The following is a 27,516-nucleotide window of genomic DNA, read 5'->3' on the forward strand; positions in this document are numbered from 1 at the left end:
TTCTATCTCTTCATATGGATTTAAAGAATCCTTGGCTCTTGAGGGTCTGGGAGGTGGCGCACGTGGTTCAGCACATGTTACAATGCATGAGAATCCTTGGCTCTCGTTACTTGTTACTGTAGAATTCATGTATTGATCTCAGTATAGAAATCTGAGTACAAAAACTGCTGGGGGTGAGGTAGCATAATGGTTATACAAAATGATTCTCAGGCCTGAGGCTCCAAAGCCCGAGGTTTAGCCCCCTGCACAACCATAAAACATAGCTGAGCAGTGCTCTGGTAAAAACAAAAACAAAATAACCTGTTTAGCTTCCTTCTGCAGAAATTATGTTTTATTATTATTGCAAATCTCCTGTCTTCAGGCATATCAAACTAGTTGTCTATACAGTGTTTATCATTGATCTATTACAAGTTGAACTTGGAAAAATTTGCTTCTGATTCAAATAATTCACAAGCCATTATTATCTTAATCTAATGACTAACTTTTGGGAAAAGAACATTGCTTTTCTTGCAAGGGATTTCACACAGTCTTAGCCACATTGCAAAACAGCCCCATTCTGGGAACAGTTTTTGTGAAATCATTGGTTGCCATTATCTCCCCACCCACCCACCACACACACACACACACACACACCTATTTAAGGGGAAAATGTGCTTTCTGTTCAATAATTTTGCTGGTTGCCCGGGATTTTTGATGCTAGGAAATGGATCTTTCTTGAATCTTGAGGCTCTCCAATCAAGTTTTTACATGACTATCAAAGTGTGTGTGTGTGTATGTGTGTGTGTGTGTGTGTGTGTGTGTGTGTTTTAGAAGTTGAGATTCATACCACTGTCCTATTTTAGATTAACTCCCCATGGCTCCATACTGATTAAGCATGTGGAGGAAATGTAAACTTCTTTATAGGGCACAAAAACCTTTCTTGTAATGGGTTCCCCCCCACTTTAAAAAATTTTTATTTATTCATAAGAAAGATGAGAGAAAGAACCAGAACCAGACATCACTCTGGTACATGTGCTGCCAGGAATCAAACTCAGGACCTCATGGTTGAGAGTCCAATGTTTTATCCACTGCATCACCTCCCGGGCCACTTTCTCCCTTCTTTACTTTAGTTTCCATCTTTTCTCATATCTAGATAGCTGCAGCTTCCCAAACAGCAGCACCTTTCCATGCCTTTGTGCCTTTGTACATGTACTTGTTTCCTCCTCCTGTCCTGCCCACTGGAGTTGACTGACTGTCAAATCACAGCTCTACAGATAACTTTTGCAGGCAGTGTTCTGTTTACACATACTGTGTGTTTTCTGTACTCTTGGTACTTGCAGATTTCTTGTCTTTAATGAATACATTTCCCATTATCACAGGATGCTCATCATGAGCAATCCTTAAGTGTTTGTAGAATGAAAAGAACTAATGAATGAATATTGAATAATGAACTAGTGAGTGAATATTGATGTCTGGAGTACAACATAGTTCAAGTTATCTTATATGATCTATTAAAAGTAACTACTTTCTGTGGCGTGGGAGGTAGTGATAATGCATTGGACTCTTAAGCGTGCGGTCCTAAATTTAGTCCTTGGCACTACATATACTGGAGTGATGTTCTGGCTCTCTCCTCTCTTTCTTTTTTTTTTTTCTTTCTGTCTCCTAAATAAGTAAATGAGTGAATCTGTATTTAAAAAAATAAAGTCGCAGGGGGTTGGGTGGTAGTGCAGTGGGCTAAGTGTACATGGCGTGAAGCTTAAAGACCGGCGTAAGGATCCTGGTTCAAGCCCCTGACTCTCCACCGGCAGGGGAGTCGCCTCACAAGCAGTGCAGTAGGTCTGCAGGTGTCTTTCTCTCCCCCCCTCTGTCTTCCCCTCCTCTTGATTATCTCTGTCCTATCCAACAACAATGACATCAATAATAACAATAATAATAACCACAACAGCGATAAAACAGGGGCAACAAAAGGGAAAAAAAATAGCCTCCAGGAGCAGTGGATTTGTGGACTGAGCCCCAGCAATAACCCTGGAGGCTAAATAAATAAATAAATAAATAAAGTCACTACTTTTCAATGGTAAGTGAATGAGACATGTTAACTAAGATTTCATTTGGATTTTGCTGTAGCATTCCAAGAGGGCAAGTTACTGATAATTGTAGACAACTTCTTGGGATGAAGTTTCTTTCATTACCAGCCAGTCTATGCTGCAAAAGTGAAGCATTTTAAGGTGACTTAAACACAAATTCTAGGTTATTATATTCTTGGACCAGGGCTTGTATGTAGTATCATTTTAGTTTAATATATGAATGAAAATGACTTCCCGGTTGACTATGTTAATCTTCATTGAAGTTAATAAGTAAATTGTCAAACTGTCCAGGTGGTATAGACTCCTGAGATTAAGCTTTTTGTACCCACTTTCAAAGTTAATAATTCTTGTTAGATCTCCCATCTTTTAATGTGTCAGCTCAAGCCAATAGCACGAGTAGTTTTTTAAAAGTTTTATTTATTTATTCATGAAGAAGATATATACACACACACAGACAGAGAGAGAGAGATAGAAAAAATATAGGTTTCTTCCATATGTAATTGTGAGTTCATGCCACAAAACTGGGGTCAAGTAAGCATCAGGATGCAGACCACGTGAAGGATATGTGGTGTGTCTCTCAGATCATTTGACTATTCAAAAAATTATTAGTATTCCCCTGTAGCTCTCCTGTAGTGTTGTACCACTCACAGGCCACAAATTTAAGGGAGCAAAATTTCTTCTTGGACACTGTAACAGCTCACATGGAGGGACCCAGAGTTTCCACATATACGAGTATATTTATACCCATTGCTGACTCACAGATCATTTCAGTTAAGTCAATAAAACACTTCTTTAAAATTTATTTTAATTGTATTTATTTATTTCTTATTGGATAGAGACAGAGAGAAATTGAGAAGGAACGGGGAGATAGAGAGGGAGAAAGACAGAGACACCTGCAGCCCTGCTTCACCACTCGTGAAGCTTTCCCCTTGCAGGTGGGCAATAAAACACTTTGAAGTCTACCTTGTCTTAAGCGATTTCCAATGTTTTTTTTTCTTTCCATTTTCTTTAATTAATGCTTGGTTTCTGTCCTTGTTTTACTTTCAAACATTTTAAGAGACACGTCATGACTTTGTACTCAGCTGGTTAAGCAGTTATGGGCTGTCATCTACCTTTCTCTGCCTTTGTATTTTAATGAAACTGTTTCTGCTAACAAAAGGGTTAGCAAAGCCAAGTGGTTGTGCTTGTCTTTTTTCTACTTGATTTACTCTATGTTCTCTCTAGTTCGGAAAACTCACCTTCCTTCTTTAACATTTAAGGTTCTGCCTGTTGAGTTTCCCTTCCCTCCCCTCCCCTTCCCCCCTTCCCCCTTCCCCCTTTTCCTTCAATTTATTTTATATTATTTTACCTTATTTTACAGAGAGAAACTGTGAGAGGACAGGGGAACAGAGAAGGAAAGAGAAGGAGAGGTCCTTGGGCAGGCCCTTGTACATAGTACTATGTGTACTTAACCTGATACGCCACCACCCAGCCCCCTCATATTTGGCTTTCCATTTGCCCATCCCTCTTAAGTCTCCTTTCCAAGGCCCATCTATCTGGAAGTGCTCTCTAAAACCTTTTGCTTTCTGAGTATAGACACTTTCCACAAGTGAAGGCATTTTCATATATGCAGTGATGGCCTTGGACCTTCTCATTGTGCGCGTTGAAGTCGCATCAAAACACATGCCCTGGAGTCTGGTTTCCTGTGCTTGTGGCATCAGAGCCACTCACTAGTTTCGGGATGTCGGAGCAGTCCCCTCAATGTTTTCTTTTTTTTTTTTTTTTTTTTAATTTTTTGGTGTTTATTTATTTATTTATTTATTTTCCCTTTTTGTTGCCCTTATTATTATTTTTTATTGTTGCTTTAGTTATTGATGTCATCGTTGTTAGATAGGACAGAGAGAAATGGAGAGAGGAGGGGTAGATAGAGAGGGGGCGAGAAAGACAGACACCTGCAGACCTGTTTCACCGCTTGTGAAACAACTTCCCTGCAGATGGGGAGCCCCGGCCTTGAGCAGGGATCCTTAGCCGGTCCTTGAGCATTGCGCCACGTGCACTTAACCCTCTGTGCTACTCCCCCTCCCCCCTTAATGTTTTCTGACACCAGTGTCTCCCCACCCTCACTGTTAGCGGAGGTGGGACACACCTTTCCTCACTACCACATCGTCTTTCAAAAGCAAATCTAAATTAATCATCACGAGTATGATTGTTGTTAAAACTAAATAGCGTAGGAACTTAATTCAAACCAAATAACTCAAATATTGACTTTGCTTTAAGCTTGGAAAATGCCAGTTGCTTCAGCATATTTACATTTGTGTAATAACAACTATACTGCCAACTTTATTTTGTTTCAGAAGCTAGAGGAACATAAAAGGTACTTTTTAATGAGTACTTTCATTCTGTCTTAATTCTTTTTTTCATCAGAGCAGTCGGTACTCCTTTTTATAAAATGTTCATTTATTATAATGGTAAAAAGGCAAAATACTTTTCCAGTGTTTAAACTTATGGCTATTAAAGCAGAGGCTTGGCTTATGGGCACAGATGTATTTTTTGGCAGTTGTACACATTCAGGTTTTTAAGTCAAATCATAATTTGAATGTACAGGAAAATGAGCTATTCTGAAATAATCTGGTGAGTCCTTTGCAGACTAAAGAATTCTGTAGCAAAGGGAAGAGTAAAACCTGGACTGGAGAGATAGCATAATGCTTATGCCGAGCCTTTCACGCCTGAGGCTCTGAGGTGCTCTGTGCCACCATAAGTCAGAGTTTTAACATTGGCTGTGATGGCACACCTGGCTGAACACACACTAGACAGTGTGCAAGTATCCAGGTTCATGCCCATGGTCGCCACCTGAAGGGAGGCTTCATGAGCGATGAAGCAGTGCTGTAGGTGTCTCTCTTTCTCTCCTCTCTTTTCTGTTTCCCCTCTTAATTTCTCTCCGTCTCTACCCAAAACAGTTAAAAAATTAAAAACAAACAAGCAAACAAACCAGTGTACTGGTAAAAAACAAGACCTGCCTATATTAGTCTATTTATTTATTATTATAATTATTTCATATTTTATTTATTTTCCCTTTTGTTGCCCTTATTGTCTTCTTGTTATTGCTGTAGTTATTATTTTGTTGTTATTGATGTCGTCTTTGTTAGGACAGAGAGAAATGAAGAGAGGAGGGCAAGACAGAGAGGGGGAGAGAAAGATAGACACCTGCAGACCTGATTCACCGCCTGTGAAGCGACTCCCCTGCAGGTGGGGAGCTGGGGGTCTCGAACCCGGATCCTTACTCTGATCCATGCACTTCACACCACGTTCGCTTAACCTACTGTGCTACCACTCAACTCCCTATGTATTTATTTTTATAGTGAAGAGCACCTGCAGTTTTCCTCGACAGTCTTGGTAGTAGTAAGCTCTAGAGTAATAGAGGTTAAAACATTCTATTGCCTCATTTTGTTGGAATGTACCATAAGCTCCTATCTGATATTTTCCTTGAAGTTTATATGTGTTTACTTAGAAAAGTCAATTTGTGTTATCTTAAATATTCTCTTAGTGATAAATATTGACAGTAATTCACTATAAAAAAAGTACAGATACTAATTTTGGAAGTGTACTAATGTAGGTTGTTATAGTTCAGTGCAATTCTTTAATTTTTTTCCCCCCAGATTTGGATCTAAGACCTCAATCTCTTTGTTTACACCCACTATCTTGTCCAAGTTACTGTATATATTCCAGTATTATCTAATTTTTTTTTTGGGGGGGAGGCTGATTTGCAAACATTCTTTTGTTGCTGTGAGTAAATCTATGTTAGTGAATTCATTACTGCTCTCCACAGGATTTACTATAAAATGTTATTTTTTCATCAAATGAATGGCTACAATCCAAATAGACATAAAACAGTATATGTCTCTAGGCCGACTTAGTGGTCAAGGATACAGGAACAGTGAGCATAGAAACCCTGTTCATGTTGCTCACAAAGAATTAGGTTTAACCTTTGCTCATTAGAACATACCCATATTTTTGAATTTTAAAATGACCTTTTAAGCTTAATAGTTACTTGCTTTATTTCAACAATATTTAATTATGATAAAGAGTTGTATATTAGGTTGCTTATTCACATTGTTGTAGGCGGTTGTGCTTGAGATTTAATTTGTCATGTGTACACACACTTAAGAGTTCTACTAAGATTTTTGTTATTGTGACTTTACTTGTCCAGATAGAGACAGAAAGAGAAAGGGAGGGTGTGGGTGGGCAAAGACACCACAACACTGAAGCTTCCTCCAGTGCAGTGGGAGAGGACCTTAAACCTGGCAAAGCAAGCGTACTGTCCAGGTGAGCTAACTTGCCGGCCACGTCATTTAAGATTTTACAACGGCCCTGTGGAGATATGTCCATTGCAAATAAATCAGTTTTATTATTTTTTTAATTTCAGAATTGGAAAGAACTTCATTTTAAACGTGAAAATTATTCACCTACGTTTTGGTTTTTATGGGAAATGATAATGATAGTATAAGTAACTAGAGACTCTAGACTTCTCTTAATGCCATTATTCTAATTTAGTTAATCAAGTTTAGAGTGCAGACTCTTGATCTGACTGTGATTTCTACCAATGAGATCTACCACAGAGTGGACTCACTCAGTCTTTAGTGCAGATGGATAGCTTTGGCTCACGAAGAGAGAACTGCCTTTATTCTCTGCTCAAGGTAGTTAGTTTCTCTGGAGTGCTATGAGGTCCTCAGGTGTGGAGACTAGAGGCTTAGCTTGAGTGTGGGCAGGGTGAGCTCAACAATACTCACAATTGCATAAATGCCTCCGATTATAATGGAGGTAATTTATGTTTATTTATTTTTTTCTTTTTCTTTTTGCTACCAGGGTTATTGCTGGGGCTCAGTGCCACCACTGTGAATCCACCACTCTCTACTGCCATTCTTCCCCTCCTCCCTTTTTTTCCTTTCTGTTTTTATTAGGACAGAGAGAAATGGAGAGGGGAAGGGGAAATAGAGAGGAGAGAAAGATAAGACACTTGCAGACATGCTTCACCACTGCAAGTGAGGAGCAAGGGCTCGAACCCTGATAGATCCTTGTACTTGGTAATGTGTACGCCAGCCCAGTGCACCATCTCCTAGTTCCCACCCCCCACTACTAGTGGGGGTAGTTTTTGAGGCAAGATCTTGGTGACCCATGGGTTCAGAGGCACAAGGGGGAACTTCCGTAAAGGAAATAGGGATGATTCAAAAAGAGGATGGAATCCTGGGAGGATGCTTAGTCCCTTCCCTGCGTATCAAGCCTTTTCTAAGAATCCCTTAGAGTAGGAATTGGATCAGATACTGACAGCTGGGATCAGTCATTCCATAGTGTGTTTTATTTGGTTTCATACCATCTTAGAACTTCACTGAAATAGGCAGCACTCAAATGTAGAGAAATGAACTGGGGAGAGAGCATAGCAGTTGTAATAGAGCTCTTTCTTGCTGGAGGCTGAGAGGCCCTAGATTGAACCCCCCAGCACCGTCATAAGCCAGAGCTGATTGGTGCTCTGGCCAAAAACAAATGGAAAAAAAAGTTAAAAAATTGATATAGATTTCCTCTGAAAATCTATTGATGATAGGAAGATTGGGCACATTGAACTTTCCTGCACAGTGACTGATGAGGAGCACCTGTCTTTCTTTTTGTCACTTCTACTTGGGCTTGTAGTTCCTGACTCCTCTGCTGCTATACTTTCAGGGTTCCAGAATCCTCTCTCCTGCATGCCTCTCTTCTTCTGTTTCTTAGTCTAGGAAATTAACATTGATAATAAAGAGCCATCTATAAAAGCAACTAGTGTTTGTAGATTTCTTTTGTCATTGTTTAAAATGTTTTCCTTGTTGATGGACACTAAGCTTTCTCTGTTGCTGGGAAACACAATGCTGGCTTTAGTTTCATTTCATTGCAGACAGACAGAATTATTTTAAGCTATGTACTTCCACTTTACAGTTTTCTAGGATTTTCTAGTATAGTCTACAGTTTCTAGGCTTTTCTAGTATGGTCTACAGTTTTCTATATAGTCTAGATAATTATTTTTTGAAACAGTATGAATTTGTAAATATACTTTGAGATGCACATATATGCATTAATTTTAAGTTATGTTCCCTTGTCTTCATGTATGTTCAAGTAATCTAGTGTCAACAGGGTGGAAAACAATGTAATTGGTAACGGTTTCTTTATAATAATTATATAATATATAGTTATAAAATATGTAATATTTTATATAAACAGTATAATAATAAAAAATATTTTTCTTTTCTTTTCTCCTAAAATTCTGGCAGCGAGTTGAAAATGGCGACTTCAACTGGATTGTTCCAGGAAAATTTTTAGCATTTAGTGGACCACATCCAAAAAGCAAAATTGAAAATGGTAGGTTTTTTTTTTTTTTTTTTACTTTACCATGCAACATTTTATAATAGTTTGTCTTAGTTTCCTCAGATAACTTGCTATTCTGGTAATATTATCTAAAGAAAATTTATTTATAATTTTAAGAATAGAATGGTAGTAGTTAGTTTGTTAAATATTATTTAGCAGGTGGAACTGTATTCCTGGTTTCAAAACTAGCAAATTTTAAGTTGCCATAAATAGGAGGCACACTTTACTTGGCCTAGCTATCACAGAAGAATCACAGAAACAAATCGATTAAACCAGCACACAAGTTGCTGAATTCTGTCAGTCATTCTCAGATTTACTTGGCAGTATTCTTTGGGAAATATATGAATCATGATGATGATGATGATGATGATGATGATGATGATGATGATGATGACAAGAGTTGGCCCTTATGAGTGTTTAACTATGAACTGGCTACTAGCTAATCATAGCTTTAGCTCACTTGATGTGTACACAGCTCTCTGGGGTGTAGGCACTATTATCTCCTTTTTACAGAGAAGGAAATTGAGGCTTATAAGTGAGAAATCTGCTAAAGGTTACAAAGAAATAAGCAGAACTGGCTTTCCAACCTGAAGCAGGGCTCCTAAACATTAGCAACACACTGATAGTTAATTCCATCTTGATAAGTAGGAATAATTTTCTAGCTGACAGTAGATTACTTATTTGCAGTATCTCTCTCTGTGTGTCTCTATATAACATGTGGTTGCTTTCAGTGTACATACATATACATAAAATTTATAAAATATTCTAATTTTTAGCACATTTTTTTCTTTAGTGGGGGACTAATGGTTTACAGTCAACAGTCAAATATAGCAATTGGTACATTTATAACATTTCTCAGTTTTCCACATAACACTCTAGCTCCCCCCACCCCCCTAGATCCTCCTGCATCATCAGGTACCAGGACCTAACACCCACCCACCCCTTGTCCTAGTTCCTAACTTGTTTTTTTTTTGCCTCCAGGGCTATCGTTCGGGATTGGTGCCTGCCCTACGAATCCACTGCTCCTGGTGGCTGTTTTTCTCATCTTGTTGCCCTTGTTGTTGTTATTGTTACTGGACAGAGACAAATCGAGAGAGGAGGGAAGACAGAGAGGGGGAGAGAAAGACAGACACCTGCAGACCTGCTTCACCACCTGTGAAGCGACTCCCCTGCAGGTGGGGAGCCGGGGGCTCGAACAGGGATCCTTACCCTGATCCTTGTGCTTTGCGCCATGTATGCTTAACCTGCTATGCTACCACCCGACCCCCCTAGTTCCTTACTTTGATGCACTACACCAAACCCAATTGAAATCTGTTCTTATTTTCACAACTTCTATCTGTGAGTGAGATTATCACATACTCATCCTTCTCTTTCTGTTTTCTCTCACTTAACATGATTCCTTTAAAATCTATCCAAGATAAAGTGAAGATGGCGAATTCATCATTTTGAATAGCTGAGTAGTATTTATATATATGAATCACAACTCTCAGTCACTCATCTGTTGTTGGACACCTAGGTTGCTTCCAGCTTTTGGCTATTAAAAATTGTACTACTATGAACATAGATATACAAAGATTTTTTTTTGGTGGGTGTGTTTGATTTCTAACCTTCTGAGAGTTCTCCAGGAACTGGACCAATTGACACTCCCACCAGCAGGGCAAGAGTGTTCCATTGTCCTCACAACCTCTCCAGAATTTGTCATTACGATCCTTTCTGATGTATGACATTCTCACAGGAGTAAAGTGGTATCTCATTATTGTCTTAATTTGCATTTCTCTGACAATCAATGACTTGGAGCTTTTTTTCCATATGTCTGTTGGCCTTTTGGATCTCTTTGGTGAATATTCTCTCATTTTAAGAGGGTTTTTTTTTGTTGTTGTTGTTGTTGCTGCTGTTGCTGAGTTTGGTGAGCATCACACTTTTTTTTCAAAGAGCATTTCTTTTGGAAATACTTTTTGATCTTAAAACTAATTTTGTGATAGAACTAGTGAGTTTTATCCAAGTAGTGAATAAAATAATAGTGAAACCTTGTTTTTATTTTTTTTCTCCTTTAAATCTCTGCCTTCATTCTTAAGTTTTGATACAGGTAGTGCCCCCAAATTTCTAGGTTTTTGAGTCGGTCAGAGACTTTTTTCCAAAGCTCATTTTGTTTATTTACTGTTTGCTTACATACTATCAAATGCCAGGGTTAGCTTTGGAAAAAACTTGAGTTGAGAAGCCAAGCACTGAGTTTCCTGAAGAAGCTGAGTGCCCTTTTAGGGGGTTGTTAGTAGAAAAGCAGACCCTTACAGAATCAACAGTTGAGAAGAACTGTTGCTGAGATGTAGCAAAAAGAAGTGCTAACATCTCAGACTCTAGGTAGAATGCTTTGGGACAGTCTGAAGTGTGTGCTTGTGTCAGCCCAGAGCAACTAGGAGTTTCAGTCATCTCCATTCACGTTGCTTCGACAGTGAGCAAGAGACGAGCCCTACTATTTTTTGCTTAAGCAGTTGTGAACTGATAAATGAATACTAGAGTAGTATAATGCAGGACAGACTTTGGATTATACACTTATCTTACCAAATAAAAATATCTCAAGTGGCAGCATCTTTCTCTATTAAAAAAAAAAAAAGTAGAAAGGGTTGAGGAGATAACACAATGCTTATGCAAAACAACTTCATGCCTGAGGCACCAACATACTAAATTCAATTTTCAGCACCACCATAAGCTAGAGCTGAGTAGTGCTTTGGTAAATAAGAAAGAAAGAACAAGGATAGAAGGGAGGGAGGGAGGAGTAAAGGAGAGAGGAAGGAAGGAAGGAAGGAAAGAAAGAAAAAAGGAAGGAAAAAGGAAGGAAGGGAGGTGGAGATAAAGGTAGCTTGATTTTGAAAATCCCAGCAATTGAGCTACCTTTATCTCCACCTGTACTTGCCTGCCCACTTTTCAGTATTTACTTGTAAGAATGACTGGTGGGCTAGTCACCTGACTCTGCTGTTCTTCCATGTCCAGACTTTGAATGAGGGATTGGAAAGCGATGATTTAAAAATCTCTTTAGTTGTGAAATCATTGGTTTGGTCAGCGCTTGGCTCTGGCCTCACTTTACTGATGTCAGGCCTCCATCTAGTGGCCAGATGAAGTAAGTTTGGATGAGTGATTTTTCCTTCTTCCTACCAGTTGACTTTGGTTCCCAGAGAGCAATGCCATATAGCCAGAAGCCCCTCATCAGTATTATCCAAATGAGTTGACAGTACTCTCTTGTTCAGAGGTCAGATGATATTGCCATTGTGGTTATAACATTAAAACATATGAAAAATTTTTATTTTTTATTTATAAAAAGGAGACATTGACAAAACCATAGGATAAGAGGGATACAACTCCACACAATTACCACCACCAGAACTCTGTATCCCATCCCCTCCCCTGATAGCTTTCCTATTCTTTATCCCTCTGAGAGTATGGACCCAGGGTCATTGTGGGATGCAGAAGGTGGAAGGTCTGGTTTCTGTAATTGCTTCTAGGCTGAACATGGGCGTTGTTGACTGGTCAATCCATACTCCCAGCCTGTCTTTCTCTTTCCCTAGTAGGGTGGGGCTCTGGGGAAAGCAGAGCTCCAGGACACATTGGTGGGGTTGTCTTTCCAGGGAAGTCTGGTCGGCATCCTGCTAGCATCTGCAACTTGATGGCTGAAAAGAGAGTTAACATGCAAAGCCAAACAAATTGTTGACTAATCATGAACCTAAAGGCTGGGATAGTGCAGATGAAGAGTTGGAGGGGGTCTCCACTTTTTAGGTAGCTAATAGGCATATTTTAGTTATATTCCAAAGAGCATGTGGCTATATTAGTTTTTTTTTTTTCCCCCTGAGCCTGCAATCTGATATGCAGGTGCATCCAAGTTATTGTCTGGGGAGATGATGTCTTGGCTGGAAAACGAACAGAAAGCTGGATCAGGGAATAGAGTAGCTCCCTAATATGGGAAAGTGGTATAAATATTGTTGATTGTAAACCCCATCGATTTGATTTGGTCTGGGGCCCATATTCAGCTTAGGAGCCTATGTGAGAAATTTTAAGAAACCTCATCAACTCTAGGAAGTGCAGTCCCTAGTATTCTGTACCATGTTCCCTTATTTGGAAACCTAACACATTTAACTTAGGTCTTATCTGAAATCAGCTTCAGAACAGGCTCTGGAATCTGACTGCCAGCGTACAAAATCTGACTTTATTTTTTATCCACTGTACATGTCAGGACCATTTCACTTTCCAGACATCAATAGATTCTCTTAGATCTTGAAGATCTGAAGATCTTAGGTTGGCGCCTGGCACATAGTAAGTGTTCAGCAAGTGATAGGTGCAGTTATTATTACCAGTCACTGTCCTGCTGCCACATTTGGACATTTCTTTTTAACATTCTTTCTTTAGTTTCTTCTTTTTTTTTTGTCTGAGCTGAGGCCTCATGCATAAGTGATTCCACCACTCCCAGCCCATTTTTCCCCCCACTCATATAAAAAGATAGATGAAGAGAGGAAGAGAGAGAGAGAGAAAGAACAGGGGCTGGGCGGTGCCATACTGGGTTAAGTGCACATAGTACTAAGCACAAGGATCCTGGTTCAAGCCCCTGGCTTCTCACCTGCAGGGGAGTTGCCTCACAGGTGAAGCAGGTCTGCAGGTGTCTGTCTTTCTCTCTTCTTCTCTATCTCCCCCCCCCCCAATTTCTCTCTGTCCTATCCAAAAAATTGAAGGAAAAAAAAAAAAAAACGGCTGCCAGGAGCAGTGGATTCGTAGTGCAGGCATTGAGCCCCAGCAATAACTCTAGAGGGAGGGAGGGAAGACAGAGATAAAGATACAGACTATAATAGCAGAGCTTCCTCCAGTGCCTGGCATTTCTATGTGTTGCCGAGACTCAGCTCCGTGCCAAAGAATGTGTTGTACTGGCTGAGCTATCTCTCATACCTAGCATTCTTTTATGAAAAGATAGTCTCTCTTAATAGCTAGTTTACTTGTATTGTCTGTAATGCCATTTACTCCTGATGGAAATTCATACATAGAAAGTGAGGCTCTATTTATACTTTTTTTTTTCATTGTCACCAGGGTTATTTCTGGGGCTTGTTGCCTGCATGGCAAATCTACTGCTTCTAGTGGCCTTTTTCTTTCTCTCTTTTTTTTTTTCTCATGTCTTCCCCCCGCCATTTCTATTTTATTGGATAGAACAGAGGGAAATTGAGAGGGAAGGGGAGGAAGAAAAGTAGAGAGAAAGACACTTGCAGACCTGCTTTACCACTTGTCAAGCGTCCCCCCTATAGCTGGGGAGCAGAGTCTTGAACCTGGGTTCTTGTGCATGGTAATATGTGCACTTAACTGGGTAAGCCACTGCCCAATACCTAAAAACAAGGTTATGTTCTTTTTTTTTTTTTTTTACTGAAGCTTTGCAAATATTTTTATTTTGTGTTCACACTTGATATTTTTATTCCTGAGTTAAAAAACCATAACAGTGGTATAATTCCACACTGTTCCTACCACCAGACTTAGGAGAACTGCAGTAGTTCTCCCAAGGTCACAGATGTGGGTTGACTATTATTTCTATAACTGTATCTCTATAGACAGATATATAGATATTTGCCATTTTTTTTCCTATGGTCCAACAAAAGGTTCTTATAGCCTTGGTGGGAGAGGAAGTGAGACAGACACCAAACCAACCATTAGCTCACTGGAGGCCAGATGCCACATTGGCAGTGCTAGTTATGCCAGGAACCCAGGATCAAAAGCACCACACAAAGGGAAGGCTTTCTCATTTGTTACAAGCTGTCACCTTCCTGTTCTTAACAGGATGAAACAATGCTTGTTTCCTTATTCCTCGTATAGTTCTTTTCCCCTTCAGGGCACAAATCTGTTGCTGGGAAAGAACTTGAGCAATTAAGTCAGCTAGGAAATCAGCTTTGGTTTTTCTAAGTAGAAAAGAATTTTCTCCAAATGTGTGTTGTGTGTACACTGAGACTACACAGGACATTGTAGATAGGGGTGTGTGTGTGTGTGTGTGTGTGTGTTTCATTTTTTGGGGGGTTAGTACAGTTGTTGACACGTGTATAATTTTTCAACTCCCCAGGTAGGTACCTTCAGAATACTCTTACCACCAGCTTAGGTAAATAGGGTTATTTATTATCTGTTTGAGAGCTTCATGACCTGTGAAGACCACATATCTGGGCAGTGGATTAACTAGGGCAGCCTTCTGATTCTGTGTTCACCAAGTATATCAGTTCAGGCTTTTGGTTTATGGCCAGCAGAGCCAAGTCTGGCATACTCAACCAAAGACATTTATTAGAATTATGTTAGGTAGCTCACAGCCTCCAAGGGAAGGCTAGAAAAGGAGACTTAGAAAATAAATAGGATGTAAGAGAGGAAGGTATCAATAACTTTCAGGAAGCAAAATGGAAGTCACACTATTTCAGATTGAAGGAGAGAGGGTCAAAGAAGATAGCATAGTGGCTATGCAAAAGACTCTCATGCTTTTGGCTCCAGAGTCCCCACGTTCAATCCCCAGCACCACCATAAATCAAAGACTTTGTTATAAAGATGGCCATATAGTAAAAAGGATGACACTGAGGAAGACAGTAATCTGGAAGGAGTAAATACTGCTTTAAAGACTGGGGGTGCGGAGAAAGAGGAAAAAGTGGTGCTATCAGATAGTGGGGGAGTTCTTTCTCTCTTTCTCTCCCTCCTTCTTTCTCTCCCTCCTTTTTTCCTTCCTTCCTTCCTTCCTCCCTCCCTCCCTTCCTTCCTTCCTTCCTTCCTTCCTTCCTTCCTTCCTTCCTTCCTTCCTTCCTTCCTTCCTTCCTTCCTTCCTTTCTTTCTTTCTTTCTTTCTTTCTTTCTTTCTTTCTTTCTTTCTGCCTCCAGGGTTCTTGCTGGGGCTTGAGGCCTACACTACAAATCCACCGCTCCTGATGGCCTTTTTTTCCCTTTCCCGCTATTGGATAGGACAGAGAGAAATTGAGAGGGAAGAGGAACATAGAGAAGGGAAGAGAAAGATAGACACCTGCAGACCCGCTTCACCACTTATGAAGTGACTCCCTTACAGGTGGGGAGCTGGAGGCTCGAACTGGGATCCTTGAATGGGTCCTTCGATTTGCACTATGTGCGCTTAACTGGGTGTGCCATGCCTGCCCCCCCCCCCCCCCCCCCCCGCCAAATTAATGAGAAACTGGAGGAGAGAACCAGAGCAGTACTCTGGTACGTGAGATGCACAGAATCAAACCTGGGACTTCATACTTTATCCATTGTACCACCTCTTGTGTTGCATCCTGGTAGCTTTTAAGGAAATGACACAAAGGTAATTAGGAGCCCCGGAGTGGAGCCAGTGAGACTTATGTGGCAGGCTGCTCCTAGAATGCCAGATTAGACTTGGCACCTACTCTTGCCCCCTGCCGAAAAGACAGGTTTTACGAAAACAGAGAATCCTTCTTGTTCTGTGTCCAGCCCTGCTTTAGTGCTTTTCATGTTTAGAAGCTACAGGAAGCCAGCCAGAACGGTTACCCACGAGTGGTCCCGGAGGTGGCACAGTGCATGAAACATTCAATTCTCAAGCACGAGGTCCTGAGTTCAATCCCTGGCAGCACATGTACCAGAGTGATTTCTGGTTCTTTCTCTCTCTTTTCTCTCTCTCTCTCTCTCTCTCTCTCTCTCTCTCTCTCTCTCCTTCCTTCTATCTTCATGCATAAATAAATAAAATCTTAAAAAAAAAGAAAAAAGAGGGAGTCCGGCGGTAGCGCAGCAGGTTAAGTGCACGTGGTGCAAAGCACAAGGGCTGGAGTAAGGATCCCTGTTCAAGCCTCCGGTTCCCCACCTGCAGGGGAGTCGCTTCACAGACGGTGAAGCAGTTCTGCAGGTGTCTATCTTTCTCTCCCCCTCTCCGTCTTCCTCCTCCTCTCTCCATTTCTCTCTCTCCATTTTTCTCTGTCCAACAATGACGACAGCAGTAACAACAACAGTGACTACAACAACAATAAAAAGACAACAAGTACAACAAAAGGGAAAATAAATAAAATTAAAAAGAAAGAAAGGTTGCCTAGGAAATGTCATTTTCAGACCCCAACCCCAGTATTCACAGAGCAAGATACAGGAGGATTGGTTTGCAGCTGAGATAAAATCAGACCAGCATAGAAGGCACCAAGGCTGCAGGAGATAGAGCTCTGGACACAGTGCAGTGAACCCTGAGTGGACTACAGATGGGGTAGTCAGTGTGCTGAGAGACAAGTCTCCTGAACCTCAGTGGTCTGCTGGGCAGAATTTGCAGTGCTCGGGTCTCCAGTGGCACCGTGGCTAATTGACTAAGCCTGCATCTTGTGCTGTGACCCGGCGAATATTGGAACTCCCAGAACGTGCAATGCTCTATCTACCTACTCACACTGGAAGCGGGCTTAGAGTCTAACCACTGGTTGACCCTCCAGCCCCCCCAAAGAAAATTCTACCAAAAAACAAATTCACCCTCTTTTAGTTTCTTAATCTATTAAATATGGTTTACCATTCATAACAGGCTGTGACTTGAAAGGGAAATTGCATGCAGTTGTGACTTGGGCACGGTTCTTACTACCATAAGTCTCTTTTGGGGGAGGTTGCATTATAGATTAAAACTATACAACTGGCAAAAAAGAGTTTACCTGAAAAATATTTATCAAGCAGAGTAAAAGTCATCAAGAATCATTTCAGATCTGCTGTGCACAGTTGAGTGCTTCAAGGGTATCTTTATTTTTTTGGTTTGCAAGGAGTGCGTTCCCAGGATTTGAATTCTACTGATTGAGGTTTTGAATATTCCCAGTACTTGGAGCACATTTCCCCCTCCTGTAGAGAGAGAGAGAGAGAGTGTGTGTGTGTGTGTGTGTGTGTGTGTGTGTGTAAACAGTTACTCAGCCTTCAGACTGACTTTCAGCAGTATGCTTCCACTGAATTCTTCTTCACGCAATGCCTTTTCCCCCTAAGCTTGGTGGAGACTTAGAAACTTTATTGTGGAGGGCCTCCACTTTCCTGGGTTCTGTAAAACGAGGTGTGTGTCTCTTTTCTTCCCTTTAGGTTATCCTCTTCATGCTCCTGAAGCCTATTTTCCTTATTTCAAAAAGCACAACGTAACTGCAATTGTGAGGCTGAACAAAAAGATCTATGAGGCCAAGCGCTTCACGGACGCTGGCTTTGAGCATTATGACCTGTTCTTCATCGATGGTAGCACCCCCAGTGACAACATTGTACGCAGGTTCCTGAACATCTGTGAGAACACAGAAGGAGCGATTGCGGTTCACTGCAAAGGTATGTGAAAGCCTCAGTATCCTGTGTTCCTGCAAGGAGTCGGATACTAGCACAATATGTAAAACAAAACCAGTTAATATTCCCAAAATAGGAGCTCTTTCAGAAACTGGGACATAGACCTATTGAAAGATCCCATTCCAAAGGGAACAGTTGCTTGGGTGTGGATGATCAGTCATGGCGTGGCTTTCTGGATACGGCAGGTTTTCTTTCATGATTATGGTTTTAATAAAGGAGAAATTATAGCTAAACACCAAGGTCAGAATTTGTTTCATTAAAGACCAAAATGACACACTAGGAAACTCTCTGAATTGTTTCTACTATCCATGAGAGAGAGAGAGAGAGTGAGAGAGGGAGTGTATGTGTGTGTGTGTATGTGTGTGTGTGTATGGTACCAAAAATAATCCATTTGTCAAATTGACATTTGAATATTAATTATGAACACAGACTATTCTTTTTTTTTTTTCCCCTTTTGTTGCCCCGGTTGTTTTATCATTGTTGTAGTTGTTATCGCTGTTATTGATGTTGTTGGACAGGACAGAGAGAAATGGAGAGGAGGGGAAAACAGCGAGGAGGAGAGAAAGACAGATACCTGTAGACCTGCTTCACTGCCTGTGAAGCGACTCCCCTGCAGGTGGGGAGCTGGGGGCTCGAACCGGGATCCTTACTCTTGTCCTGTGCTTTGTGCCACGTGCGCATAACCCACTGCGCTACCGTCTGATCCCCATCACAGACTATTCTTGACATGAATGTTTAGGTAGAATAGGATGGGGGCCAGGAGGTGATTCACCTGGCAGAGCACATAAATCGCCATGTCTAAGGATTTGGGTTTGAGCCCAGATCACTGCACAGTAGTGCCTACAGTAGGTAAGTTTCTCCCCTCTTTACCTTCCTCTGTCTATTATCCCCTATCTGGAGGGAAGAAAGAAAAGAAAGAAAAAAAAGGCCAATGGAAACAGTGGAGTCATGCAGACACTGAGCCACAGCAATATCCCTGGTGGGAAGAAAGAAAAAAGGGGAGAGAGAGGAGGGAAAGAAAGAGGCTGGTATGAAAAACAGAAAAGAAGGGTAGTTTTTTAAAATTTTATTAGTGACTTAATATTGATTTGCAAAATTATAGGATACCTGCCCCCCCCCCTCTCTCTATATATATGTTTGTCCATGTTTTCCCCGCTTGATGGTCCTGCCCTCTCTTCCCTTCCAAGTCACACCTACACCTATTACTACTTTTGAATGTCTTTCCTCTTTTCCTTTTCTCTCTCTCAATCCTGATGGAGTTGGAGTTCAGAGTTCTCTGGTCATTTTCCTTATCATTTCTCCCCCTCTGGGAGTATGAACCAAGAGAATTTTTTTGAGGTACAGAAGGTGGGACTTCTGGCCTCCGGAATTGCTGCTTCATTGGACATGGGCATTGGCAGATCAAGCAGTACCCCCAGACAAGGCAGGTTTTCTGGCTTCACCTTTCTAAGTTCAGGTTTGCTGACACCAGGCATTAGGGTAATGGGAAACTATAGTGGTTGTGCCTTTAGGCGGACAGGAATGTTGTAACAACTCAGTGAGGGGGGTGTAGGGTAGGGTCGAATTTCTGGTGACTGAATCCGGGATCTCATAAACATAAAGCATGGACTCTACCAATGAGCTACACCCCCAGGAACACTTTCAAATCAGGACAGTTGCCAAGATGCCAGGGTTGTTAGTGCCCTTTTCTTCTTTTGTTCTAGAATTGCACACCTCTTTTTTCCTCTTCCACTCTGTCTGATACTTAGTGCTCCCATTTTTTGGACCTAGTATCTGTCTACTCATTTTACTCTAATTCTCCCCCAGAACAGAGTAATCTTGTTGGGGGAAGGCAGTGTTCTGATGTCCTTGAGCTAGTTGCCGTGCTGTGCTGCTGGTGTCTTGCCATTCTTCTGAATTGACATAAAAGCATGAGTATGTTAAATAATAGCTGATTCTGGAAATAAATACTTTGGGGTAAGGAGTTGAGATTACATAAAGGGTTGGGTTCCAAGATTTCAAAAAGAAAAATACAGCATGCTCAGTTAAATTTGAACTTTAGGGGGGTCGGGCGGTGGCGCAGTGGGTTAAGCGCATGTGGCGCAAAGCGCAGGAACCGGCGTAAGGATCCCGGTTCGAGCCCCCGGCTCCCCACCTGCAGGAGAGTTGCTTCACAGGCGGTGAAGCAGGTCTGCAGGTGTCTATCTATCTCTCCCCTTCTCTGTCTTCGCCTCCTCTCTCCATTTCTCTCTGTCCTATCCAACAACGAATTGCGTCAACAAGGGCAATAATAATAACCACAACAAAGCTACAACAAGGACAACAAAAGGGGGAAAAATGGCCTCCAGGAGCGGTGGATTCATGGTGCAGGCACCGAGCCCAGCAATAACCCTGGAGGAGGAAAAAAAAAATTGAACTTTAGATAAATGTAATATTTTTTGTGTAATTATGTCTCAGATGTTGCGTTGAATATGCATTCTGTACTTCATCTGGCAAACTTTTGTCACCTCTTCAGAAAATATGAATTATCATATGCTCCAAGCCTAATTATTAGACTCTGAGGAGGCTAAGATTCCATTTTAGATTCTTCAGCACGTTGGAAGGTGTTTGATTGGGGTTTTCTATTTCAGCCAGGAGAAAACATTTTGATCAGCTGGGATCTTCAGTTTCAGTGAGGACCAATTATTTTGACCAGCTGGCAAGTGCCTTAGTTCCTTGCATGTAGTTTTCTGCTATGCCAGTAGGTGGTGCTGTTCGAGTAGTTTTGAGTTTGAGGACTGGCGGCTTCCTTGAGTTCCATGATAATTATCTAGTAGGTGTTAGGGACTATACTTTTTCTTTCATGCCTCTAGTGCTGCTCTGACTGACTTATTCAGATAAGCATGGCTTTGGTTCTGACACTAAAATGCCATTTTTGTAGGCCTTTGCTTCTATGTTTAAGATTTGAGTAGGTGGAGGTACTTGACTGAACATGTGAATAGTAAGGGAATGCTTCATTTTGTTAGAAATTCAGGGAACTGGAAATGAGCTGCACATGGCCTTGATTTCCATCAGGACTCCTCGGGTTCCACCCACACTGGGATACCCCTCCCCCCACTCCACATTTCTTAGCAGAATGGGCCATGACTTTCAGGACTTCCTGTCCTGGGGGTAGGGAATGGATCTGTTAGTACTGCTGGGGTAGGGCTCCGGAAAGCTGACTCAGCTCTGTTCATGCCTCAGGAAAGAATTTCAAGACACAAACTCTGTCAACAAAATGCATAGAAATTTATTAGCTCGAAGTAGGAGGGAAAAGGGGAATTGAGTGAAAAAGGAAGAAGACAACAGTGGGCCTAGAGAAGGGGACTATGCCTCCTGGGGTTTGTATGGGGTCTCTTCTCCCCAGTCCTACCGTTGTTCTTGATTATGAATAGTTGATTTAAATCAGTGCTGGCTAGGTTACTTGTCATTAGTCTATTGGCTCAGATGGTGTTGAATAGTCACCTTTGGTTGCTTTTCATAGCCTGCAGTGTCTCAGGTGACTGTCATATCAGCTGAATGCTCTTCATCATAACCTGCTTCTCCATGCTGCTGCAGGAACCATCTTGGGGCTGTGCCCACTACCACCTACTGGAACACCAGTTACACTGGATAGATTTTTGCCTTCACCTTCAGATCAGTGGGTGTTGGGGAGCTGGTTTGCCCCAGGTGTGATCTATTTATATCCTAACTTTGCCTTACCATTTCATTTTGTTTAAGATACTTAAGAGTCAAGAGAGAGCATATATATATATTTCAGGTTTCCATGAAACTTAAGAGTTACTGGACATATAGCAGTGACTATTTAATAGATGATATTCATATGCTCTCCTTTAAAATATATCTTTGTCATTAGAATCAATTTTCCATTTTTCCTAGAATTAATTTTGCCTTATTTTATAGTTAATTTTGTGGCTATTATGCCACATAGTTCCTTAGTATATTTTGTCTTGGACTGATGAATTCAGAGGAGAAAAATGGAAGACTTCATTAAACCCCTGCATTTTTCTAGATGGTGTCCCTCACCCAGCAAGTAGTATGGGAATAAAATTCTCTGTATTAAGCATTCTTGACCTGGGGATTTTTAATTTTTATTTATTTATTTATTTATTTACTTATTATTTTATCAGAGCACTGCTCAACTCTGGCTTATGGCAGTGTGGGGGATTGAACCTGGGACTTGAGAGCCTCAGGTATGAAGGTCTCTTTGCATAACCATTATGCTGTACCCCCACCTGACCTGGGAATGCTGACATAAGAAGTGTATATATGCACATGTTTGTGTGTATATATAGTTGCATGTGTATATATACTCCACAGGTCTTTATTTGAAACCAAATGTTTTAGCATTGAGTTTAGTTCTAGTATAGGAAGGTCACATTTACATGTGTGACATCTTTTTTCAAAGTGTTATTTCATTTGCTTCCATTTGTACACCATGTAGGATTCTTTTATAAGGATTACACCTTTGAATTAATTACAGCTGGATTGCTTTTAATAGCATACTTATCTACTATAGGCTCGCTAATTATTTTGACATCTGCCCTAATTAAGTCAGCTTAATTTTCCGGCAATTCAAGTAACACTGAGCATATTAATTGAACTATAAGGAGAAAGGAGGGAAAGATCTTACCCTATGTCACATGAACTTGGGTAGCTGTTAAAGAGAATGAATGTATCAGACCTCAACATAAGATGTTATACGGAGAGACAGAATAGCAGATAATTTTCTAGGAATATGTAAATTTTAAAGACAATCTGATATCAGCACTTGACCTTCTGGTCCATAAAAGGGATAGTTATGAGTTCTTAATTTTTTTTTCAGTACAAATAATAATTTATAAAATGCTAACATTACGATATTCTGGTGAATGATTGTTGATGTTCTATAGGGATCTCAGAAAATGCCGGATTCTACATGGCATTTGGTGTTCAACTTGGTATAAATAGAATACTTTAAAAAAATATTTTTTATTAGTGATCTAATATTGGCATACCAAATTATAAGATAATGGGGTTATAATTCCATAACGTTCCTACCACCAGAGTTCTGTGTCCTCATCCCCTGCGTTGGAAACTCTGCAGTATTTCTCCCAAGGTCACAGATATGGGCTGACTTTATATCTATACCTATTCATCTATATCTATATCTGTCTTTGTCTAAATCTTAAAGAAAAGACTTTTCAGTATCTTCTCTTGCTATGTCAGGAAGCCTTTTAATTATGAATGCTTAAAATTGTGTTAAAAGTTTTAATAGAAACTTAGTGAAATGTTCCTATTCTGTTGAATCGTGGTAAGAGCACCTGAGTGCTAAATAGGTTCTTTTTATAGATCTAAAGTATAGACTCTTTCTTAAAAGGGGAAGCAATTTGAATTTCAGATAAATTTGAAAAAATTTCTGCACTACCTGTGTGTGTGTGTGTGTGTGTGTGTGAGAGAGAGAGAGAGAGAGAGGCGGCGGTGGGGTGGGACTAGGAGCCTAACTGAGTGGACCTTCTGGCCACTGGCCTACAGAAGGCGGCTGTTAGAGGGAGAGCTATTTCCCTAAGGAAGGGCATCCTTTATTCAAACAGACTCAAACTGGTGACTTGAAGGAAGAACTCTGGAAACCACCCTGGTTCTGGTTTCTGCTATAGGCTGTGGTGTGTATTCAAAGCTGTATTTATTTGTTGTGAAAGAGAATGAGAGAGTGAAGAAATGAGAGAAAACAGAGAGAGACCGGAACACTGCTTAGCTATGACCTATGTTCTCAGGGATTGAACTTGTGGCCTTTGGGGCCTCAGGCATGCAAGTTTTTTACTCTTAACAGGTTTAGGGAATCCATCTCTTTTCAGCCATGCTTTATCAATACAATTAATTACCTGTAGTCTTTTCAGCTCTCCAGGAAGTTAATAATGCTAGCAAGTATCTGCAGAAACAGCTGCAAATCACTCCTTTAAAAAAAAAAATAGGAGATTTTTTGTTTTAAATATAGCGTATTTATTTTATTTTAATGATAGAGATACAGAGAAGAATACACATAAAGATCAGAGCACTGCTCAGCTCTGGCTTTTATAATAATGCTGGGGATTAAACTTGGGCTCTCCGAGCTCAGGCATAAAAGTCTTCTGCATAACCATGCTGTCTCCCCAGCCCAGCAAATAACTCTTGACTCTTTTTTCTTTTGTTTTAATATTATTTACTTATTATTATTAGAGAGAGAGAAATTGAGAACTAAAGGGTGAAGATGGGGGGGGGGGCTTGAGCCTGGGTCCTTGTGCACTGTAATGGGGTTGCGTAATGTGTTACGCCACCATCTGGCCTCTTGATTCTTTATATCAGAGAGCCCCTGCCCGCAGCATAATTAAACTGCACTCTCTTCTAAAGCAGGTCAGATGCTTGATGGGGGGGGGGAGTTACTTCATTTGTGAATAGGCCACACCCATGCACACACATCTTATCACCTGAACAGACAAAATGTACTTCAAAAGTAACTAGTGGGGGAAAGGATGTCAGGCATTTATAAACATGCGTTTGATTGTAATTTGCCTTTTTATATGTATTTTGAGCCCTAGACAGTATTGCCCCAAGAAGGAAATACTTTTTTGGTGAGGGAGGAGACCCAGTTTATGTGATATAAAACATAATTTTGAGGTCAGGCAGTGGCACACCTGGTTAAACACACACATTACAGTGTGCAGGGGCCCAAGTTCAAGCCCCTGGTCCCCACCTGCAGAGGGAAAGCTTCACAAGTGATGAAGCAGGGCTGCAGGTATCTCTCTGTCTCTCTATCTCTCCTGCCTCTCTTAATTTCTCTCTGCTTCTATCCAATAATAAATAAATAAAATAAAATATAAATATAAAACAGCTTTACAAACAGCACAGAATAAACATATATATATATATATATATATATTCGGCAGAAAAATTTCACGGGGAATGGTTAGGACAAAAATATCTATAGAGAGTCTCTCTGGAGATAAAAATGATTGAAAGTTTAGCAAATATTGACTTAGAGACTTTTTTTCTTACAGTTTTCTCTTGTTCAATTAGTGATTGAACAGAGTTTCACACAATTAACTATAAAATTTAATTATAAGATTAACTATAAAATTTATGATTTTACAATCACACATGGTGTGTATAAGTCACTGTCCACCAAAGAGAGTGACTTTGCTTCCTTTCATATTTATGAAGCTAGGATGGATTTTAATTTAGAAATCTTAACCTAGGACCTTAACCTGGTGTCTTAAGTTTTTTGTTTGTATTTTTCCTTACTTGGTGAAAGTTAAATACTAGAGTGTATTTCATGATGCTTGTACTTACTGAAATACTGTGTATTTCCAAGTATTGGGAAGATTGGAGTAGATTTTCTTTTATCATTTGGGTAGGAAGAGGTGACAAAGGTGCTTTTGGATGGTTTAGGGGGAGATTCTTAAGCCTGTTTAAAAAAAAATGAAGTCTCCTTCCTTCTGTTCTCTTTCCTAACTAAATATTTTCACTGGTAAAGATGACATTGTACTTATTTTTCAGGTCAGAAATATCAATCCTCTGTGACCTAGTCAAAACACTGCTTGAATTCAACTCTTCTTTTTCTTCTTTTCTTCCTTTCTTCCCTCCTTCCCCCTCCCTAGAGTCCTTTGCTTTGGTGCAATATACCATGTCCAGTCTGTACTTCATTTTGTGCTCTCCTTCCCCATCCTTACTTTATTATGGTCACTGTCCACTCCTGTCCAAGCCTCTTCAGCCAGCCTTGTTCTCCTGCTACAGTATCCAGCTTCTCTCTCTGACTCCCACGTCTTGTCCTTCCCACATCAATAAATGTCCCACTACCAGATCTATCTGCTTGTATCATCTTTCCTTTCTTGCCTCCAAAATAGATGGCAGTTTCATTTGCCTCTTTCCACTGGTCAAAGGAAAATGCAAATTTTTACAGTGTAACAGTTGTATGTTCCTTAGCTATAGATAATATAAATTCCTTAGTACATTTCATTTGAACTCAGTTCCTCAGATCATATCTTCAGACTTTTGAGGAGCAATAAGACACATATTCACAAGGTGTGATTTAGTCACTGCTGGAATCCCTGGGCACCTACCTTTAGGGAATCCTGACAGTAAGTCTGTAATCCTTGATGTCTTGGACCCCTGGCCAAAAACTAAATCACTAAAGCTCATGTTCTTCCAGATGTGACTCAGAGACACTCCTAAATCTGGCCCCTGCCCATCTAACTCATTTTCTACTCCACACACCAATACTTTCTCCAGACCAGCCAGTCTTACATTTACCCCACCCTTTCCTGACAATATTCTGTGTATGACCTTCCTATGCTTTAGAGTCTGTGAAAGATCCTGTCATTAATGACACAATCTTAGAAGACACCAGTTTAATGTTGTCCTGCTTCCTTTCTCCAAGAACCTAGTTTTAGCTTTTTGGCTTAATACTTAATAGTTTTTTTTTTTTTTTTGTCTCGAATACCAAGTTTGAGAACTCACTCTGGTCAAGAATTAGATCCCATGGTTGTTTACATCCCTATCCTTTGAGCAGAGCTGAGTATCTCATAAGCAATGAAATAACTGAAGCTTTGTTTTAATGAAAATAATTTAAATGAAGATAATGTTTTATTTAAACCAGAACCACTTTACTTTTTTTTTTTTTTTTTGAGAAAAAGCATATATGATAGGAATAAATTTTAAGTGGTAGAAAAATAACTTAGCAGGGACCGGGTGGTAGCACAGCGAGTTAAGTGCACATGATGCAAAGTGCAAGGATGAACGTAAGAATCCTGGTTTGAGCCCCCGGCTCCCCACCTGCAGGGGTGTCGTTTCACAACCAGTGAAGCAGATCTTTAGGTGTCTTTCTCTCCCCTCTCTGTCTTCCTCTCCTCTCTCGATTTCTCTTTGTCCTGTCAGACAGCAATAGCAATAATACTAACAACAATAAACAACAAGGGCAATAAAAAGGGGAAAAAATAGCCTCTAGGAGCAGTGTATTCATATTGCAGGTACTGAGCCCCAGTGATAACCCTGGAGGGACGAAAAGAAAAGAAGAGACAAATAACTTAGCAAAGTGCTTTGCTTATGGGTGATACTTAACACATAAAAAGCAACTGTCCTTAATTTCAAGAAACCAGATATGGAAATTAGAAAATAGATTTTAAAGTACTTGACTCAGCACTGTAAGCTGTCACACAAGGGTAGGCATCACGCTTGTCTTTTTTTTCTATTCCACCGTTCATTACAGTCTCAGACCATCTGTCTCAGTCAATACTTATGAGCTGACTCAGTGAATGAGCCCAGAATGGAAGGAACTTTGGGATGATAATCAGAACTCCTGAGGGGGTTTTAGTCCTGAATTCAATATAATAATGTATTGGGTTGTCAGAAAAGTAATGACATTTTTTTCCCTGTTTTTCTATGCAAAAATGCATCATGACTTTTTCAACAACCCAGTAAGTCTGTGGGTTGCTCTTTTTGGGCTTCAGCTATTGTGGTGTATGGACAGTCACTTTATTAGAGAGAGAACTCATCAGATTTCTGAGTCTGTTTGGAAAATGGAAAACGAGTGTATGTATGCATAAGACATAAAATCTAGTATTTTCTTTCTCTGGTGAGAGGGAAAATTTAAGCAATTTCTTAAAAAGACAACTTTGAAGAATTGAATTCACAACAGTAACCAGTAATTATTTAAAAATCATTTCTAGTAGTAATACCATAGTACTTTATCTTACATAAATTTAACACAAAAATTATGCTAGCATACAACCCAAACATATGAAAGACTCATGAAAGGAAACTTGAGTACTTCTGTTTGCTTGGTGCTCAGTGACTGA

General features: G+C 40.3%; 1 protein-coding gene across 4 annotated transcripts in view; it reads left to right on the forward strand.

Annotated features, from left to right (window-relative positions):
* CDC14A (cell division cycle 14A) overlaps positions 1 to 27,516 on the forward strand; it is a 196,353-nt gene that overhangs the window by 107,075 nt on the left and 61,762 nt on the right. For all 4 annotated transcript variants that reach the window (XM_060202142.1, XM_060202141.1, XM_060202143.1 and 1 more), the window contains exons 8-9: positions 8,336 to 8,423; positions 17,465 to 17,695. In XM_060202142.1, the coding sequence (XP_060058125.1) occupies positions 8,336 to 8,423; positions 17,465 to 17,695 (319 nt within the window). The remainder of the gene's footprint in view (positions 1 to 8,335; positions 8,424 to 17,464; positions 17,696 to 27,516) is intronic.

Source organism: Erinaceus europaeus, chromosome 11, assembly GCF_950295315.1.
Source record: "Erinaceus europaeus chromosome 11, mEriEur2.1, whole genome shotgun sequence".
Lineage (NCBI taxonomy): Eukaryota > Metazoa > Chordata > Mammalia > Eulipotyphla > Erinaceidae > Erinaceus > Erinaceus europaeus.